At 35.9% G+C, this 20,040-nt stretch overlaps 1 protein-coding gene across 6 annotated transcripts in view; it reads right to left on the reverse strand.

Annotated features, from left to right (window-relative positions):
* Positions 1-6,341: 6,341 nt before the first annotated feature.
* The window catches only part of CEP85L (centrosomal protein 85L), a 209,297-nt gene continuing 195,598 nt past the window's right edge, over positions 6,342-20,040 (reverse strand). For 5 of the 6 annotated variants that reach the window (XM_040474488.1, XM_040474490.1, XM_040474486.1 and 2 more), the window contains 3 exons: positions 18,341-18,448; positions 15,918-16,149; positions 6,342-11,194 (listed from right to left, as the gene is read on the reverse strand). In XM_040474488.1, coding sequence (XP_040330422.1) covers positions 11,031-11,194; positions 15,918-16,149; positions 18,341-18,448 — 504 coding nt within the window. In that variant the 3' untranslated portion in view covers positions 6,342-11,030. The remainder of the gene's footprint in view (positions 11,195-15,917; positions 16,150-18,340; positions 18,449-20,040) is intronic. The other variant, XR_005790009.1, reaches the window with a different exon arrangement.

The following is a 20,040-nucleotide window of genomic DNA, read 5'->3' on the forward strand; positions in this document are numbered from 1 at the left end:
AATGAAATACATCAACTCACAGATTCAAAGATAACCACTCCTGGGTCATTATAGCAAAACTACTACTACTACTACTACTACTACTGCAAAAAAAAAAAGAAAAAAAGAAAAAAAAAAGGATTATACACCATGACCAAGTAGGATTTGTTCCTGAAAGGCAAGGATGGTTCAATATACAAAAATCAATGTAATACACAATCCTGAAAGTTTACCAATTAAGGTAAATAGGATCTTTAAATATTTCATATTCTCCATTTTCTCAACGTTCTCTTTTTGAAACTCTAAATTTATTAGACCATCTCATAATATATTTCATGTTTTTCAACTTCCTTTTCTGGAGGATTTCTTCTCGACTATACTCCAGTTTACAAATTCCCTCTTTGTCTGTCTCTAATATGCTATTTAATTATTCCATTTTATTTTTAATTATATTTTTCCTTTCTAAAAATTGGATTTGGTTTTTCCCAAAGTTGCTTACTTTTTTTGCTGTAAATTTTTTACTTAATTATACATACAGAAAAGTATACAAATTATAAGGGTACCTCTTGATGAATTTCCACAAGGTGAACACATCTGTGTAAACATCATCCAGATCAAGAAATAGAACAATTCCCAGAAACCCAGAAGTTCCCTTGTGCCTGTTCTTTTATATATGTGTGTGTGTATATGTATAAATAAATAAATGAATAAATAAATATACACATATATTTACATATATAATATATAATATATAACAAATATATAATATATATATATCTTTTTGAGACAGAAGGGGAGAGAGAGAATGTATGAGGGAGAGACAGAGCGAGAGAGAGCAAGAGCGAGAGTGAGAGAGAGAGAGAGAGAGAGAGAGAATCTTAAGCTGGCTCTAGTCCCAGCACACAGTCCAACTTGGGGCTTGATCTCATGACTGTGAGATCATGACCTGAGCCGAAATCAAGAGTTTGACACTTAACCAACTGAGCCATCCAGGTTCCGTACATTGTGTGTCTTCTACTATCTCATAGATGAGTTTTGCATGGTTAAACTTTGTATAAACTTAATCACATAGCATTTTTAATTTATGTGATAATTACATTATCTGAAACATTTAGGGTCTCTGTTATTTATTGGTTCTGAATTTATGTTTTTATCATTTATAATTTTGAATTTTGAGCTTATGTTCCAAGAGACAAATCCATGAGAATTCTGTGGGGACTGATTCAAAATACTTTCCTACAGGGAAGATTTATTTTGTCCAGGATTCTAAGGAACTATTAATCCAGAACTCTTTAAGTCAACTTCTGGCTTTAGGATTACTTGGCTTACATATGTAGAAAAAGTTCAAACCTCAATCTATATGAATGTTAAGATTATGGCTGCAAACTTTCTAGGAGACATATTTTTATCCCCTTACCTGGAGCTAAATCCTTAAAAACAAATTTCTTTTAATCTCCTTTTGCTAGAGGTCAGATTTTCCTCCATCTCTTCTTTCATTGAACATGTGATCTTTGGGGGATTTTGGCTTTATGTAAAGATCTCAGTTCTAACTCTCTACCTTATATGGACTAAAGCTTGTCCTCTGTCCTCCATTTGACTGCTAAAATTGAGGGTGATTATTTAGCACAACCAAGTATTTTTTTTTTAATGTTTTTATTTATTTTTGAGACAGAGACAGAGCATGAGCAGGGGAGGGACAGAGAGAAAGAGAGACACAGAATCTGAAGATGGCTCCAGGCTCTGAGCTGTCAGCACAGAGCCCGAAGCAGGGCTCGAACTCATGGACTGTGAGATCATGACCTAAGCTGAAGTCGGATGCTTAACCGACTGAGCCACCCAGGTGCCCCAGCACAACCAAATAATCTAATTTAGCAGTGCCAATAATGTTACATCATGAACCTCCAAATGTGATGAAAAATACACATCATTCATGTGGCATTTTTAACAAAAATGTTTGACCTCAATCTAATCATGAGGAAGAATCAGAAAACTTCAGACTGAGGCATATTCAGTTAAGCATTAGACTCTTGATTTCAGCTCAGGTCATGACCTCATGCTTTTGTGGGATTGAGCCCTGTGTCGGGCTCTACACTGACTGTGCAGGGTAGACTTGCTTGGGATTCTCTCTGCCCTTCTCTCCCTCCCTTTCTCCCAAAATGAATACTTGAAAAAATAATAAATAAAAATTCATTTTTTTTTTTTTGAGAAGTTAAAACACGGGTCTTACATGTGTTTTCTCGAGTGAAGCAAATACCTGAATCATTAATGATATAGCTTAAAAGAAGACTTTGGAAGCTCAGTTTACTTTTTGTAAAGCTCAAGTATCTGACATCTATTTTATAGTAGTTTGGGTCTCAGTTAAACAGAGCAAGGGAAATAGATATGGAAGTACCCAAGACAAATGTGAAAGAATGGAAAAACAGAATCTTAAAGATTTAACTAATGATTTGTTTAGGAAATGATGTGGAAGATATAATAGTAATAGCCTCCATGAAGATGTCTATATCATATTCCCTGGAACCTATGAAATTACATGTCAAATTACATGGCAAAGAGGAACTAAAGATGCAAATAGAATGAAGATTGTTAACTAACTGACTCTAAAATCGGGAGATTATCCTGGATTATTTGGGAGGCCAAATCTAATCTTAGGGTTTTTTTTAAAAGGTTTAGAGGGTGGCAGAGAGAACCAAGTAGATGGCAGGGTGAGATGGGTTTGGCCTGCCATTGCTGGCTTTGAAGAGAGAAGGATGGGGCCATAAGCCAAGGAAAGTAAACCTCTAAAAGCCAAAAACACACAGACAACACTCCAAAGAAACAGATTCTGTCAACCCTGTCAGCCCTGTCAACACCTCAATGTTAGCTCAGTAAGAACCATTTTGGATGTATGACCTCCAGAATTGTAAGAAGATAAATTGTGTTGCAATACACTAGTAGGTTTGTGGAAATCTGTTACAGAAGGAATAGGAAACTAACATGGATGGATACGTAGGGAAGAAATCACCAGAAATGATTCTTGGAATGAAGGTGTAACTTACAGAAATGGAGCAGTTTCACCAGGAAGCAGCTTTGGGAAGGGATTAATTCTGAGCACTAAACTAATAGGAGAAGTCCAGTGAGTGGTTTAGAGTCAGTCTTTGGAGTTAAAGAGGCCTGGTTCTTATTATGGCCCTGCCTTTTATAAGCTGTTCCAACTTCATTGAGATACTAAACTTTCCTATGCTTCTACCTTTTTGCCTGAAGTGAGGATAATAACAGCACCTACTTCATAGACTATTATAAAGAGAAATAAATGATAACTTATGCAAGGTCCTTGTGGTTGGCTGGCATGTGCTCAAATGTTGGTTATTGAGAATGATGATGATGGTGATGATACAGAAGGCACTTCCTGTGTATTGTTTTTTAGTTATTACGGGCCATTAAACAAGCTTAACCACTTGTTTTATGAGTAAAGGATCAGTGTAGGGATAAAAATGGAAATTAAATTACCTTGCTTTCTTGTTTAGAAGGGATGCCAGCTGTATGTACTATTTCTGCTTGAATTATTATTCTCTGGACTTGTGCATGTATGCACTCTCAGACTTAAAGTTAGATGCAACTATATCCATTTTCTAGGTTGATATTTTGCTCCTTTTTAAAGCCAGACCTCACATTTGCCCTCATAAAACCTACACAGCTGGCCAAAAGTCTGATGAGATTGCTATGCTCCAGGAGTGCTCGGATTGGGAAATAACTGTATCTTAATCCTATGCCCTGGACCCACAGAAGGGTAGAAAGCGTATAGTCACAGGAGCAATTAACAAGAGATCCAAGAGACAGAGAATAACAGAACTTGGCTAAATAGGATTTATTATCACTTCATTGCCCTTCTATTTAAAGCTCCACACTCACCTAGAATGACCTATGCCTTAAAGACCATGTTTTCTCCTTGGAGATGGAGTTCTTCCTTCCTGGGGCTAATAACAGGTATTTGCACATCTGTTAGTATATCCTAATTGCTCATGAAACACAAAGTTTAGTAAGTCAAAGTGCCTGCTCTAGAAGAGCTCAAGTCTGGTGGGAAACCGGCACCCAAACAACAAATAGCAAAAAACCAAAACAATTTCTTTGTTTCAGGAAGGATGACACCAAGTACTTCCCATGAACTGTGGACATTCATGGAACATAGGTGGCAGCATGACAAAGGACAGTTCCCCAGAAGAAAGTGAAAACAAAAGCGCCTCTGGTAAATAGGAAGTCTGTTTTCCAACTCTAGCTCTCTACTGTCTTTTTGTGCATTAAACTCTACTCTGCTTTCCCAAAAGCATATAGAAAGGAAGCCTGGGTGGCTCAGTCGGTTAAGCGTCCGACTTGAGCTCAGGTCATGATCTCTCAGTTCATGGGTTCGAGCCTCGTGTCAGGCTCTGTGCTGACAGCTCGGAACCTGGACCCTGCTTCGCATTCTGTGTCTCCCTCTCTCTCTGTCCTTCCCCTGCTCGTGTTCTCTCTCAAAAATAAATAAAACATTAAAAGAAATTTAAAACAACAAACAAAAGCACATTGAAGATAAGCCACAATCAATAGAACACAGGATTGTAAAAGAACACTGTTTCAAATTCTGAGAACCCTACCTAACAGACCTCTGGACTATTACTAGTTTTTGGCTATTGCGAATAAAACTGCTAAGAACATTCATCTACAAGTTGCTTTTTAGGCATATGTTTATATTTATCTCTCAAAACCCAGAGCAGAATTTCTGGGTTACAAGGTAGATGTGTGTTTAGTTTAAACCTTCTCTTATGGGGGCACCTGGGTGGCGCAGTTGGTTAAGCGTCCGACTTCAGCCAGGTCACGATCTCGCGGTCCGTGAGTTCGAGCCCCACGTCGGGCTCTGGGCTGATGGCTCAGAGCCTGGAGCCTGTTTCCGATTCTGTGTCTCCCTCTCTCTCTGCCCCTCCCCTGTTCATGCTCTGTCTCTCTCTGCCCCAAAAATAAATAAACATTGAAAAAAAAAATAAAACATAAATAAATAAAATAAACCTTCTCTTATGAGGGAATCAGCAGTGACAGTGAAGACAGAGTTTAAGTAAATATAGGTTGACTAAAAAAGATTGTTATTTTTGTGATCACATTAAATTTTTGTCAGGACCGCAGTGTTATTTAAATATTTTGGAAATCTTCTATCCTAAGTTCAAGCCTCAAACTGGAACTCCTTCAAATCAAGGAGAATGTCTTAACTGAAAAGATGTTAGAGTGTTATCATTTTTCAAGTGTTTGCTCTTCTGGATCCATACTCTGCCATTTTGTGCCAATACTAATAATGCATCTCACACCTCTTTTAAATGGAGTCCTCTGTGTTCCCACACAGAATGGTTCTGTTTGGTTGGGGAAATTGGCATAAAAAGAAGCTCAAACCATTGACAAAATCACTGGGATTATACATGATCAAAAGCTCTCTGTTGACTCCCCTCATCAAAACACTTTTTTTTTAACCAGATAAAAAATCATCATATCTTTCATTCTGAAGGAGAACTCTCTCCACAAATCACCTTAAACATATTCTAGGATTTTATCCACTCTGTTTTTATTCGTAAGACATTTGCTTGCAACCTAAATGGTCTGTGATACATGATTTCCAAAGTGGTCCTTCTCCTGCTAACTGAATTAGATGCCTCGCGAAAGATGACAGCAATACCAAGTTAGCTGGACTGAAAACAGATACTGCTAATCCAAATATCAACCAACTTCCTAGAGACACTGAGGCTGCTGCCCATATGCGTTAGAACAGAACCAACAAGGACCGAGGGTGCCATCCACAGGGCATCTCTGGGCCTAGGCTAGCAAACCATCAAAGCTGAGATGTCAACACCCCTGCATGGTTACCTTTTAATGAGGTTGTATTTGCATATATTTCAATAAGGTTTCAACCTTTGATTAAAGGGGGGGAAATAAAAAAAGGTTTAACTTGTCAGTCCAACCTTCCAGCAATAGGGAAAACTGAAACCAATTGTGTCTGTTGGAAAAGTAGAAAGAAGACTATTGATTTAAATAGGGATTTTAAAAATTCAAAAGGGGGACACAGCACTATCGGCTAAAATAAATCTAGGGATGCCTTTGTGTTTATGGCACCTGTCATCAGAAAATCTCAGTGCCCTTCATGGCAAGGCCCTGAGAAAAAAACCTTTTCTCAGTTATAACTATAAAGAAATTGTAACAGAGACTGAAAGAAAAATCCATGTTCTAGTCAAAGATTCTCTTGTGTATTTATAGGAAGCTTTTATCTAAAAGTCAAGTCAGCATATTCTTATACTGAGAATTCAGTGGAGTCTACAATTTCCAATACATTCTTATATTAACATTAGGCACTTGGAAGACATTCATCGTTTTATAAAAAATTTATTTCTCTGTAAATACAAATTCCAACATCACAAACAATAGTCCAGTGGAAAAATACTTAGCCATTAACATTGAAAACTTTTTTTAATTTAATAAATAGAACTTTGGCATTCAAAATTCTAGCTGTAAACCCTATTAGAAAACAAAAACAAAAAAACCCCTTTACAAAAAAAGAGGCAAGAATGATAGATCAGAAGGCATAAGCCAACCAGTGGCTTCACATTCTCTTTACAATAACTGTATTTCAATTAAGTCAAGACCATTTTATTTACACATGAGGTATTCTGGGTGGTTCAAAAACTGAACCTAGTTTACAAAACCACCAGTCACAGTGACTGATTATACACTCTGCTGTGCTTTTAATGTAACCACCTAGCACCTTACTACTTCTTGTCATCACACCAATGTGATGCCAAATTTTATGTTTCTGTATTTAAATATTTATACACATATGTACACACATATACACACAAATAACTACATTCCGAAGGAGTTTCCTGCTCACTAGACTGGGAAAGGGCTGGGCTCCAAAGACGTATCCGATACCCTCTCAAGTTTCCTAAAGTATTTACCTAGTAATGAAAAACTGCTCCTTGCTTAAGAAAAAATCCTTAATCAGGTCTATTTACAGAAGAACAAGGTGCAATAATCATCAACATTCTTATAACTCATGTAAAATAGAAATGAATGCTTACTGCAGGCAAAAAGGCACAAAAGGTTCTCTCTGTATGCAGCTGCAAGTGTTGTTAATGAATTACTGATTTGAAACTACATTAATATACTCAATACTTTTAAATAAGAAAATTCTAAAAATCCAAAAGCTCTCCCCCTTCATGATTAAATGTATAATATTATCATACAGTAATATGCCACCATGGCAACTTGGGGTAGGTTAGAAATTATACTCTTTATAATCAAATAGGAAATCATTTTTCTCATTTTGTGAACACCAAAATTTGCCCAAAATGGAAAGAAACAAAATGAATTAACTTTGGCTCTGAGAGCTACAGCTACTGGCAGTTTCAAATGATATAGTCTGAGCAAGGTTATGAGAACTGCTTCTTACTATAATTACATATCTACAACGATAGAAATTTACATAACAGAATACCAATAATCCAAACTAAAGGTGTGCATGAGCTGAGCTTTGCTATGTAAAAATATAGTCCAAGTTCTCTGCTGCTAAGTTATTCAATGAACTATTACTGATATCGAAAGAACATTTTCCCAATACAGATTTCTTTGAAAATATCCTCTAAGAGATTTCCATTAATGTCTTGAACTATGACAAAATTAATTTATAAGCTCATTAGTGAGTCAGAAATGTACAATATCCATTTTAGCAACACTTTCCGGCCCTTGAGATTGTCTCCAACAAGTTACTGAAAGAAGTCTAATTCAGTTTAATAAGCTGTCATGACCAAAATAAGTTTCACTAAAAAACAATATTGTTAATATTAAATATTGAACCCCATTTCAAACATAAGAAGGGGCCACACTTAAAAAAAATTCAGGCATGACTTACCCAGTCAACACTTGAGCTTTTAAAATTAGAGGCCACTGAAAATTTACTAAGTTAAACTAAAGTCATCCTTTTTGGACATCAAATGAAAAGACAACTACTGTGCCTTTGATTCAGTTAATTTTATCTGCATAGGTAACTGGGTCTTTTATTGAGATACTGTTACTTTATCCTTGCTTTAGTGTCACTGGGGCAGAATAAACTCAACTTCAAAACCCAGCAGATCAATAATAAATGTTAATACTGCATAAGACATTTCCTAAGAAGACAAGCATTTAATTCACAGAAGCATAATTAAAATTTTTTCACATATAAGGAAATTTTCAAATAGATTTAACTTCAAAATTTAGGTTAATTTTCATCTCAGATATATATCAGTATAATAACTTCTAAGAACATCCCAGTTTTAAACTAGGATAAGACACTACAGTGTTTTCTATCTGCCCATCTTACTTGACCTAATAGTAAAATCTTCGCTTTCAATGAGATATCACTATTACTACATTCTAACACAAGAGGTTCTCTAGGGAGAGGACAATTTTCTGAAAAATAAAATCAAAATTAAATGCTGACAAATTAGACTACTACTAGTTTCATTACCCCTCCACCCCCAATTCCCTCCAAGGCTTTCTACTTATTATTTAGGTCCCTTCACAAACTCCAGACTCCAAGAGATTACATTTTGTAATTCAGAGTTATACCTGAACTATCACATCTTATTTCCCTTTTTTATTTATGGGGGAGTATACATGTTGGAAACTGAAATACATCAGTAGTTTGTCAATTTTTTACTAAGTTAAAACATTTTTATCTCAAGACAAGTAAATTAAGTCAAATTCTGTAAGTTTTAGAAAACTTGTTTAAAAAACCAAATTATTTTATCCTAAGCCAGAAAAAATGTATCTACAGTATATTAAAACAAATGACCAAAAGTTTGTTTAAAACAACAATAACCATAAAACCCCAAAACATATACTAAAAAACCTCAAAGACATTAAGAGCCGAGTGACCCAAATCAGTGATGACTTATGTGCATTAGCACTATCACCTTAGGGTGCCTTTATTTCCCAAACCGTGGAGGCTGGGGATAAGGGTAGGGATTTCTATTCAGAGAGAATGTAAAAATGTGTGCTGCATATCTCTTATCTTTCTCAGATGTTATTATCTATTTTACTGTAAAGGCCCATTTTTCTAGATACTTTTACAAGGCAGAATTCTTTGCATCAGATTTTTGGTATAACTTTACTGCTCCCTGATTGTCTTCAAACCGCCAACATTAAGAAAACAAATGAACACATTAGAATGCCACGTTCTTACCAGTGACTTTTCCTTATTAAGTTAGGGACCTTGGGATGCAGAATCACTATAACGCACTGATTTCTTAGTGCCCAGATCCTAAGAAGCAAGAGTAAGGAATACTCAGGCACTGAACAGAAACAAAGTCTGATGTCCTTACAATGTATTATAACTGACTGTTGCAACATAACCTTAAAATAACTTACTGAGCACTGCATATAAGCCAAATTTTGAACTGAATGTCTTCGTGGGCAGTTTCCTTGAAGTTCTTATCCCACATATGTTTTCACTGCTGAAAATATTTAAGAAAAATCTTTTCTAGGAGCAGCCTTTATACCAGTATTTAAGCCTGGCAAAAAAACCCAAAACAAAACAAAACAAAACAAAAACCAGACACATGATCTGTTCTTGCCCCAAACAGTATTTTCCTGCTTGATTACCACCCCTTATTCCTTCTCTCTCTTATTTAGTCTTGACCTGTATGAGACCTGGTTGCATCAAGAAAACAAACCAGTTTTTAAAGGACAATGATTGCTATAAGTATTCAAAAGAATGCAATAAATGCTCTAAAGGCATTAAAATACATAGTCCTTCCAAAATACCAACTAAAACAGGAATATACTCATTTGGAAGTTTAAATAATTGTGTCTACTTAACAATCAGTTGCATTTCATAGTGATATCCTGTATTCCTGAAGAAGAACTAACCTGGTCAAGTTTGTATTCTATGAAAAACCCTGTTTTTAATGTACTTTACTTAATAAATGGAATTGAAACATCACCTGGTTTAAATTTTATGTTAGTGATAATTCAGATATAAAGAATACAGACTGGCTTTTCTTAAAACATATACTTTATGTTTTAAAACTTTAAAACATATACAAAACTCCTGAAATGTAAACGTTTGAGAATTGGATAAATAAACTACTGTTCCAGAGTGACTTTTCAGTTAATCCTTCTTTTACAACAGCCTTAGAAGGTTTGCATTAATTCTTTATGGCTTTGTTTACATTGATATATGTAAGTAAATAGTAATTGTAAATAGTAAGGGACATGTTAAAATTAGTTCAGATTATGTTAAAATGCCTTGTGATATATAAATTACAATGCTAATGAAAAAGATCATCACATCAAAATTTCATACCTCTAAGGCAATCCACAATCACTCTGGAAAAATAGCTGACCTATCTACAGTACTAAAATCAACCCAATCCCACAACCTCATCATCTCAGCACAGTGGTTGTTCAAAATACAAATGGTTTTGCCAGCTGTACTACTATTAAAACACTTGTCTGCTGTTGAATACTCTTGTTCAGCCAGCCCTTGAAAACCCCAAAGTACAACACAAGCTTCTACATGAAAGAAAAGAAATACAAGAATAAACAGTGTGTGCCTTTCTTAGAAGCTTTGCTTTGACCCTAGAAATCCTTATAATTTTGTGAATAACACACATGCACGCACACACGCGTGCGCACACACACACACACACACACACACACACACACACACACAATTACAGATAAAAAAAAATCCTACCCCATTATCTGAAGGGCACTCTTCACAGCTTGGTCCTACAATCAGTAGTTTGAGAATACAGATTTTTTTTTTTTTTTTCTTAAACACTTTATCACATTTTTCAAATAGTAAGTCATTCTTTTGGCCTGATTAGATGAGCCCCTTTGAAACCTCATCAAATCCCCTTTCTCACCCCAATAAAACAAATTTATGGAAAAAAATCCTATGTGTAAGCGATATGTCACTTGTGACTTTCCATTATGGCTCCTAAAAGGAAATATGAAGAACTGTAACACAGCAGCATTTAACAATGGGTCATTATTGCCGTGGGACCAATAGTTGATCATTGGGTAATGCAGTTGTCTCCCATGTCCTGAGCATAGCGGTCTGATATTGTAGTCCTTAATTCGTCAATGTCCCTCCGTAACTGGCATACATCTGACAATTTTTTAGTGAGTGTCTCTGGGCTGTAGTCATTCTCAGTCTCTTCAGCTGAACAGTTCATTGCTGTGGAAATAAAATATGGAGAGAATGTCTCAAACTTTTCCAAATAAAGTCACTTTAGGATTTTTAAACTTAATTATAAGTAGAAATATAATGCCATATGCTGAACACGAGTCTGGCTAAGGTTTAAATTATGTATCATTCACTATTAAATAGATCTTACTACTTAGTCCTGTTAAAATTTTGCTAATTAAGTCGCATTAAACCTATATAGTAATACAAATGTTCAACATGTTTAAAGGATGACAGTATTCCCAAAGTAGGAAAAAAAATGCTCTAATAGCTCTCATCAAGCTCAACTACAGCATTCATTTCTTCTGACTTGACAAAAATCTGAAAATCACTTCTGTTTTCAGGGGTGATAGGTTAAATTTTTATAGACTGCAAAGTGGGTTTATTGGCATGGAAACACAAATTTCCAAAACATATGGTAAGTGTATATATGTGTGTGTGTGTGTGTGTGTGTGTGTGTGCGTGTGTGTGTTTACACAGTGTTGAAAGCCTACAACCCCACACAATTGAATTGAACTGATGGCTAGTTGCCCAATGGCTGAGTAACTGAGGGTGAGGCCCTGAGTCAGCTAGCTTTAATTATTTTCATCAGTTCCTTTCTTTGTCAGCACATCTCAACCTAAAAGCAGACGGAGCCAATAACTGTAAAGTAAGTCTTTCCTTCTACCATCATTGGCACTGGTAGCTTACTGGAGGCATAAGAGTCAGGTTAACTTATTTGTTATTTTAACAAACACTAACTGAACATGATCCAGGCACTATGCTAGATGCTGAGGCCAGCAAAATAATGGATGTAGTGACTTATTCTTAATGATTTACATACACTTTCATAAACAAATAAGCACAGTCAAGTACTGTGAGAGAGTCAAGTACTTGTGCAAGTACATACACAAGCTACAGTGGCACAAAGAAGAGGACAACAAGCTTAACTGGAAAGGGTACAGGTTCACTGGATAGGCCAAGGAAGCAGAATGAACAAAGGTATGTATAAAGGCAGAAAACCAAAGAATCTGAGGAACTTCAAAAAAAAAAAAAAGTCAGTAACCAGCTCTAAAATGGGAGAGTACAAATTATGAGAGGAAAGTGCCACAAAACAAGGCTGGAAGAGGCACGTGGGAGCTGCCTATCTCTATTTTGGGGACTGTAACTATTAAGAAATCAGAATCACCATTAGGTGAGATGACCTCTGGAAGCAATGTGAAAAAATGCATTAGTAGGGGAAAGTGGGCTAGACAGTGCAGATAAAGGAATCTGAAAGCTTTATTTAAGGCAACAGTGCAACGGAGATGTAATGGTAGGAATGAATGCTAGGAAGGACCGGTAGAAATGATACAGCCTAACCATCATAAGTTGGGTAGGGATTAGGGACTAGGCACAGGAAACACACAGATAAAAGAAGGAGCAGGATGGAAGATAAAATTCTAGGTTGGGATGATAGGTGGATGGTGGTGCTACTCACTGAGAGGAGGAGCAGGTTTAGGGAAGGAAGAAAGGTAGTTTCTGTTTTGGATATAGTGAGTCTATGATGCCTGTGGAAGAGCTGGTTCTAACGTAAGGTTAGTATAGTCAAGATCCCAGAAGGAACATTCTAGGCAGGGTAAGAGATAAACGTCCATATGGGTCAAAGGTACGGTGCTAACAGAAAACTAAAGAATGTGGATAGTATTACTCAGAGAAAAATATACAAAAAGAGAAACAAAAGCATACAAATTGTTGAGGAAGAAGTAAAATTTTCACTATTTGTAGATGACACTACTTGCAGAAAGCCCTGAAGACTACCAAAGAATTGACAGATTAATTCAGTAAAGCCACAGGATCTCTCTATAGAAATATAGAGAAATATGTTGCATTTCTATGCACCAATAATGAGACAGCATAAAGAGAAATTAAGAAAATAATCCCATTTACAATTGCATCAAAAAGAATAAAATACCTAGGAATACACTTAACCCATGAGGTGAAGACTTGTACACCATAAACTATAAAACATGGATGAAAGATATTGAAGATGACCCCAACAAATGGAAAGATATACTGAGCTCATAAATTGGAACAACGAGTATTGTTAAAATGTCCATACTACTCAAAGCAATCTGTAGATTTAATGTAATCCCTATCAAAATACCGACATTTTTCATAGAATTAGCACAATACTAAAATCTGTATGGAACTACAAAAGATCCCAAACAGCCAAAGAAATCTTGAGAAAAAACAACAAAGGTTGAGGTATCACAATCCCAGATTTCAAGGTGTATTACTACAAAGCTGTAGTAATCAAAACAGTATGGTACTGGCACAAAAACAGACACATATAGATCAACAGAACAAAGAGCCCAGATATAAATCTATGCTTATATGGTCAATTAATCTTTGATAATAGAGGCAAAAATATATAATGGGGGAGAAGGACAGTCTTTTCAACAAATGTTGTTGGGAAAACTGGACAAGCTACATGCAAAAGAATGAAAGTGGACTGCTTTCTTAGACCACACACAAAAATAAACTCAAAATGGATTAAAGACCTAAATATGAGACCTGAAACCATAAAACTCCTAGAAGAAAACATAGGCAGTATTTCTTTGACATCAGCCACAGAAACATGTTTCTAAATATGCAAGGGAAACAAAAGCAAAATCAAAATGTTGGGATTGTACCAAAATAAAAAGCTTTTGCACAGCAAAAAAAAAAAAAAACCAAAACAAAAAAACCCACCAATAAAACAAAAGACAATCTACTGGATGGGAGAAGATACTTGCAAATGATATATTTGATAAAGGATTAATATCAAAATATATAAAGAACTTATACAACTCAGTACCAAAAACCCCACAAATAATCCAATTTGAAAAAAGAAACAAAAAATCAACAACAAAAGATTTATGAGAGACACCAATATTTAAGTGGCAGAGAATTCCACAGAAGACTGAGACTAAGCAGTCATAAAGATAGAAGCAGAACCTAGAGAACCAAGTCATGGAAACCATGGTAGCAGGGCATGTACAAAAAAGGGTGGGATGAAAAGCATCAATGGACAGTGGATGGAGTGAGGAGATTCAAAATGGACTGGAGATTCAAAATAATCCACTGGTTTTTGACAAGTGAACAGTCTGGTCAGATTTTCACAGTACCAAACTATAAGGTAAGGAGTATAAACTTTAAATACTGGAAGGGGTATACACTGGGAGGTGAATGTGGCAAACTTCTTGAGTCTTCCTTTCATTCACATTTGGAAATCTCTCTTAATCTGATAACTGGAAAGGTTGACAAATACTATACAGGAGAATACAAATGCAGAAGGTTACAAAAGAACTGAAGGCGTGACCAGCTCTAAAATGGTGAAGAAAATAAGTCTTTTGTGTGTGAGCTTTTGGTTGCTCTGAGAGATCACTGCTAACTAAACCACCCCATGTTCACCTGGCAAATTCTCCCTCCTCTAAGATTCAACCCAAACACCAGCTACCCACGGAGTCTTCACAGCCCTTCCCAGGTAGACTTAATTAGTTTTCCCTTTAGGCTCCCACCATCCTCTGTCCATATCTCAATTATAGTACTCATCACAGTGCTCTAGTAGTTTATGTGTGGGCAAGGGCAGTGTTCAATTGTATTATCAGCATCTTAGTACCTGGACCGTATAAGGCATTTAAAAATTACTTCCTGAGTGAGTGAATATACTTAAACTTTCAAATATTTTTTACATACCCACACTCATGTGTGTACATACACATCTGTGAAATGGAAGGGAAAACTCTACTGACATCTCTGAGCACAGTTACAGTTTCATTTAAAAAGGGATATACTTTGATCAAAAGTATTACTTGGTTTGCCAAAACAACTATCATGATGCCAGATGGTGGAATCTTTTTGATGAAACTGCAAATAAAACTAGTCCCCAGTCTAGTTACATTATTAACCCTATTATTAGATAATTGCTCAATACAACATGGTAGGTGCATAATACTTAAAAGTCTTACTCCATTCATGTCTCTTTACTTATGTCCATTTCTTCTGTATTAAAAAGAGACCAACATATGTCAATATCATAATGATTCAGAACCACAAGCAGAGATGTGTGTTTCTGCAAAAGTAGCACAGAAGGACTCTAGGATATTCCTGGGGCAGCTCTCTCGCAACTATGTGTGGAAGAAGATGGAACTGAGGGATAATGGGTGGGTGACACACTGAAAGGGACAAAGTCAGAATGTATGCATGACAAGGGCAACAGATACATGGGCCATGAAAACCAGCTCTTGTGACAGCACTGGTACATACATTAAGTCATTGCCATAGAACATGCACTGCACAGGAAAACAAATGAGTATCTTTTCTCAAATAGTTTAACGCAGACAGATGGCTGGGTCATTAACTTAGAGAATTACCACATGAAAGCAAACAGAATCATTGCTTTTAGAAGAGTAACCAGGAAATCACCCCTAACTACCACTCCAGTCACATAGTAACAGATTCAGCAGAGCTCATCCACACAGGCAGTCTGCCAAGTGGCAGTCTGAATCAACTATGAACCTGATCACTTCTATAAGGATAATGAAGTAATAACGGTTATTTACACACCTACAGATTTATTCAGAGATTTATAAATCTAAGTAGGAAAGGACATAAAAACAAACAGAAAAAAGGCAGTCAGAAATTCCTGATTCATGAAGACAGGTTTCTAATTGCTAAGCGATATAGTAAGGACAAGGCATCAGCCACTTACATCTGATTCCCAGTAATAAGGAAAGATTAGGCTCCTTGCCCTGAGCACGCTGATTAAGAATACTACACAATGCCTTCAAGTCAAACAAACAATAGGACATTTCCTTGAACAGCTGATCAATCACACTCAAATCAGATAGTGGCCATTTAGTGAGTACTGTCTGCTGCCTGGATTGGTCTCCTTCCTGGCCTTGATCCAATAAAGAGCACGTCTCTTCTGTTTGTCTTTGGTTCTGCAACGCATAAAGAAAACAAAAATCAGGTTGTTAGATCAGAGGAAGGTACTCAAAGGACATACAGGTTAACATTTTCCACCATCTATAAACAAAATGATAGAGTCCTATTACATTCACATTAACGAAGTTTAACTGCATACACACAGTAGGGAAAAAAAAAAAAAGAAAAAGAATTTAAACAGTGAAAATGATTCAATGGTTCCTCTGGACCATCTCATGCCCCAGGGTAAACCTGAGAAAGGCAACAAATCCAGATTCAGTGTCTAGGAGTATCTCATATCATATAACATCACCTGATAAGCATCTGGGTTATGTATGTGTTTTTTTATGATGAGATTTATCCCAAGAACAAAAAGACCTATGAAGAAATTTTAAACCTCATCCTATAGTTTTACTGTTAGTAGGGATAATGATTTAGTTACTTTAAACTATCTGTTGCAAACTGAGGAAAAAGTTTTTATGTTTTGTTAATGTTGACAGGTACCAAAAGTTTCAGCAAAAGAGAAAAAGAAATACAAGTACAAAATCAAAGAAGGAAACAAAACCCCTAATAATCTTGAATTGTGAAAGCCGAATTGGAAATATCAATATGAACTCATAAATTATCATACTCAGAAAAAGCTACCTTCACCTTATCCCCCAAACTGTCACCATCTATCTACTCTTCATCCTGAAAACTGCTAGAGACAATATAAAGCTTTCCAGTTGTAACTTTATTTAAAAATTACCAAATATGGGGCGACTGGGTGGCGCAGTCGGTTAAGCGTCCGACTTCAGCCAGGTCACGATCTCGCGGTCCGTGAGTTCGAGCCCCGCGCCAGGCCCTGGGCTGATGGCTCAGAGCCTGGAGCCTGTTTCCAATTCTGTGTCTCCCTCTCTCTCTGCCCCTCCCCCGTTCATGCTCTGTCTCTCTCTGTCCCAAAAATAAATAAATGTTGAAAAAAAAAATTTTTAAAAAAAATTACCAAATAGCTTGCACTGATGAGGAAAAGATTTTTTAATAGATGAATGCCAGCTAATAAATATAAAAATAACTAGGGAAAAATATGATTTTAATCACGTAACGATCCAGACAATTATCACCAGTGAATACGAAAACCATCAAGGGAAAGGGTGCTAATAAACCGCATATTCACACAGTTACCTAAGTGCTCTCCACACATTACCTACTGTTTGCAGAGGCCATAATGTAACAAAGGGAAGAATAAGTCTGTTATTTTAACCATTTTAACCCGGTGAACTCAGTATTTCTGTCACTTACAGTGGGATAACCAAACATATATAGTTTGATGATATGAACAATGCCTACAAAGTATTAATGACAAAAAAATGTTTGACTTGACTTACTGACATCTTTAGTTCTTCTTGTAGCTTACAAGAAATAGAAGGGGTAAAGAACAAGATAAATGACACCATGAGGAGGCAATCAGGCAAATCTAGGTCTGAAAATCTGTAACTCTATAAGACAACAGGCCCAGGTTTGTCAACAAGTCACTAACATGGACAAAATGAGAAACTTTAGATTTATAAGACAAAATAAAATGCAACTCATGGTCTTTTTTGATTGAATGCTAGTTTCAACTGTCATTATAAAAAGCATTTGAATTTCCCAAAGGGGAAATTTTAGTATAAACTAGGTATTATCCAATATCGAGGAACATTATTCTTACTGGGTGTGACGATGGTGGTATGTTTGTACAGGAAATGTCCCTAACTTTTGGAGATGCATTCTTGGGTATTTAGAAGCAAAATGTCATGATTAGAGTTAAAAAACTAAAGTAAGTATTTTCTGTATAATGTAAGCCATATAGGTCAGCTTATAATTAAGTGAAGAAAGTATAATCTGTTCCAATGATGAAGTGTTAACATTGCACCCTTCTTAAGGATTTTCAAGGATAATTTTGTTTATATTCAATTTACACTTTATTCAATTACTTTGGGACCTAATCTCTATATAGCATTTGACTGTTGTAGTTAAGTCTGTGGAGTTGTATTCTAAGACATGAGAAAAATAAAAGTTTACCTTTTTGATTGTAACTTTGTAAGAAACCTAATGGATTTAATTAACTGACATAGCAAAATCCAGTCTTCAACTAAAAATATTCCATGATATGTACAAAATAAGCATGTTCTTTAACTTAAGTACTGAATCATTCTTTGACAGCAATTTGAATTTTTTTTTACTCACATCAAGCAATGTTTTTGTTAATCTCTGTAGGTTTCTTTCTTTCTTTTCCAGCTCTTCCATCATCTTTTGAGTAGTCAATTTTTCTTGAGAAAGCTTCCCTTGCATAGACTAGAATAAAGAGAATTGGAAAGCAGAGAATGTTGTTAATGCTAAAAGCAAAATGCAGTCAGGTAGGTAGACAGGAATACAGGCTCTGAAATACTTTGAATCTGTCCTCCCCCACCCCTTGGAAGATGAAGCCTTCATTTTAAAACAACCCTTACTGCATCTAGAGTGGATGACAACAAAGGAAAAAACAAATATCATCTTTACCAAGAAAGTCGACAGTCTGGGTAAAACATGTTAAACCTAAAGCGGCTGGTGTTGAATGCTATGTTACAAACAGCTCTTACTAATTGATTTTTTGTTCATGTATTCAGAGTGTTTTAGCAAATCTATACCTCCCATGCTCCACACCCCATTTTTCTCGTGGTTAATAAAATACAAGATAATAAGATCATAAGACCATCCTCATTTTCTATCATTTGAAACATAGCTAAACACACTTCTCTCAGTGTATGGTATTCTGAGCAGTGAATATGATGAATTCAGGCCAAAGGTCTATTATGGGACTTTGATAAATGAATCTCTTTCTTAACTCTATAAATTACAAATTATCCATTGTAATAAAATTCTGAGTGTACCAAAACAGTATATAGGATATTTTAAGAGTACTTGGGTCACTTCAGCTGCTAAGTCTGATTTTCAGCTACACACCAAAGATAAACTTGCCATAAACTCTGTAGTTATCAGTGGTTTCTAGAGGTTTTAATTAACACTTTTTCCTTTTGTGAAATCACAAGATCAATAAACATTTGACAAGAAAAGAGATTTCTTTTTTTCCCCCCTCTCAGGACTATATTTATTTAGTCCCAATTCTGAAACTACTTCAGCATGCTGACTGCTTAAATAGTACACAATACATTATGAAGGTTTCCCCCCGCTCATATTATCTCTGGCTAGAATAAAAGAAGATAGCTGTCACCATGGGTTGAGATAAGATTCTGTAAATATAAAGCAGTTTTCTTATTAACAGATATTCAATTTTGTAGCTTATTACTTGGATTTGTTTGCTAAACTCTATACAAAATTTGTTTACATTTAATAACTCATAAGTTGGTTACAAATGAATTATGCTCTGGCGTGCCTGGGTGGCACATTCAGTTAAGCATCCAACTCCAGCTCAGGTCATGATTTCCCAGTTCATGGGTTTGAGTACTGCGTTGGGCTCTATGCTGACAGCTTGGAGCCTGGAGCCTGCTTTGGATTCTGCGTCTCTCTCTGTCTCTGTCCCTACCCAGCTTGTGCACAGTTTCTCCCTCAAAAATAAACATTAAAAAAAGAAAAGTGAATTAAGCTCTATAACAAGTGTATTTCCTTCCAGGGAAAACTTTATATCTCACAAAATTTAATCTCACAGCAGAAAGTCACATGGATTCTGAAATTCCTTTGTAACTGCATGTGAATGAACCAAAAACCTATTTGAATGATATGTATTTATTTATCTGGCTGAAGATCTAAGCTTACAGGCATAACAAGATTATCTGACTGGAATCCAGAATTTATCCTAAATTTTCTTAAGATTTTTGACTATTTATCTTATTAGCATTGTGGAGGAAAGGCATAACAGTTAAGCTACTCTAAATCTAACATTTTAACAA

The sequence above is a fragment of the Herpailurus yagouaroundi genome, unplaced genomic scaffold (assembly GCF_014898765.1).
Source record: "Herpailurus yagouaroundi ecotype Mexico unplaced genomic scaffold, PumYag 139, whole genome shotgun sequence".
Classification (NCBI taxonomy): domain Eukaryota; kingdom Metazoa; phylum Chordata; class Mammalia; order Carnivora; family Felidae; genus Herpailurus; species Herpailurus yagouaroundi.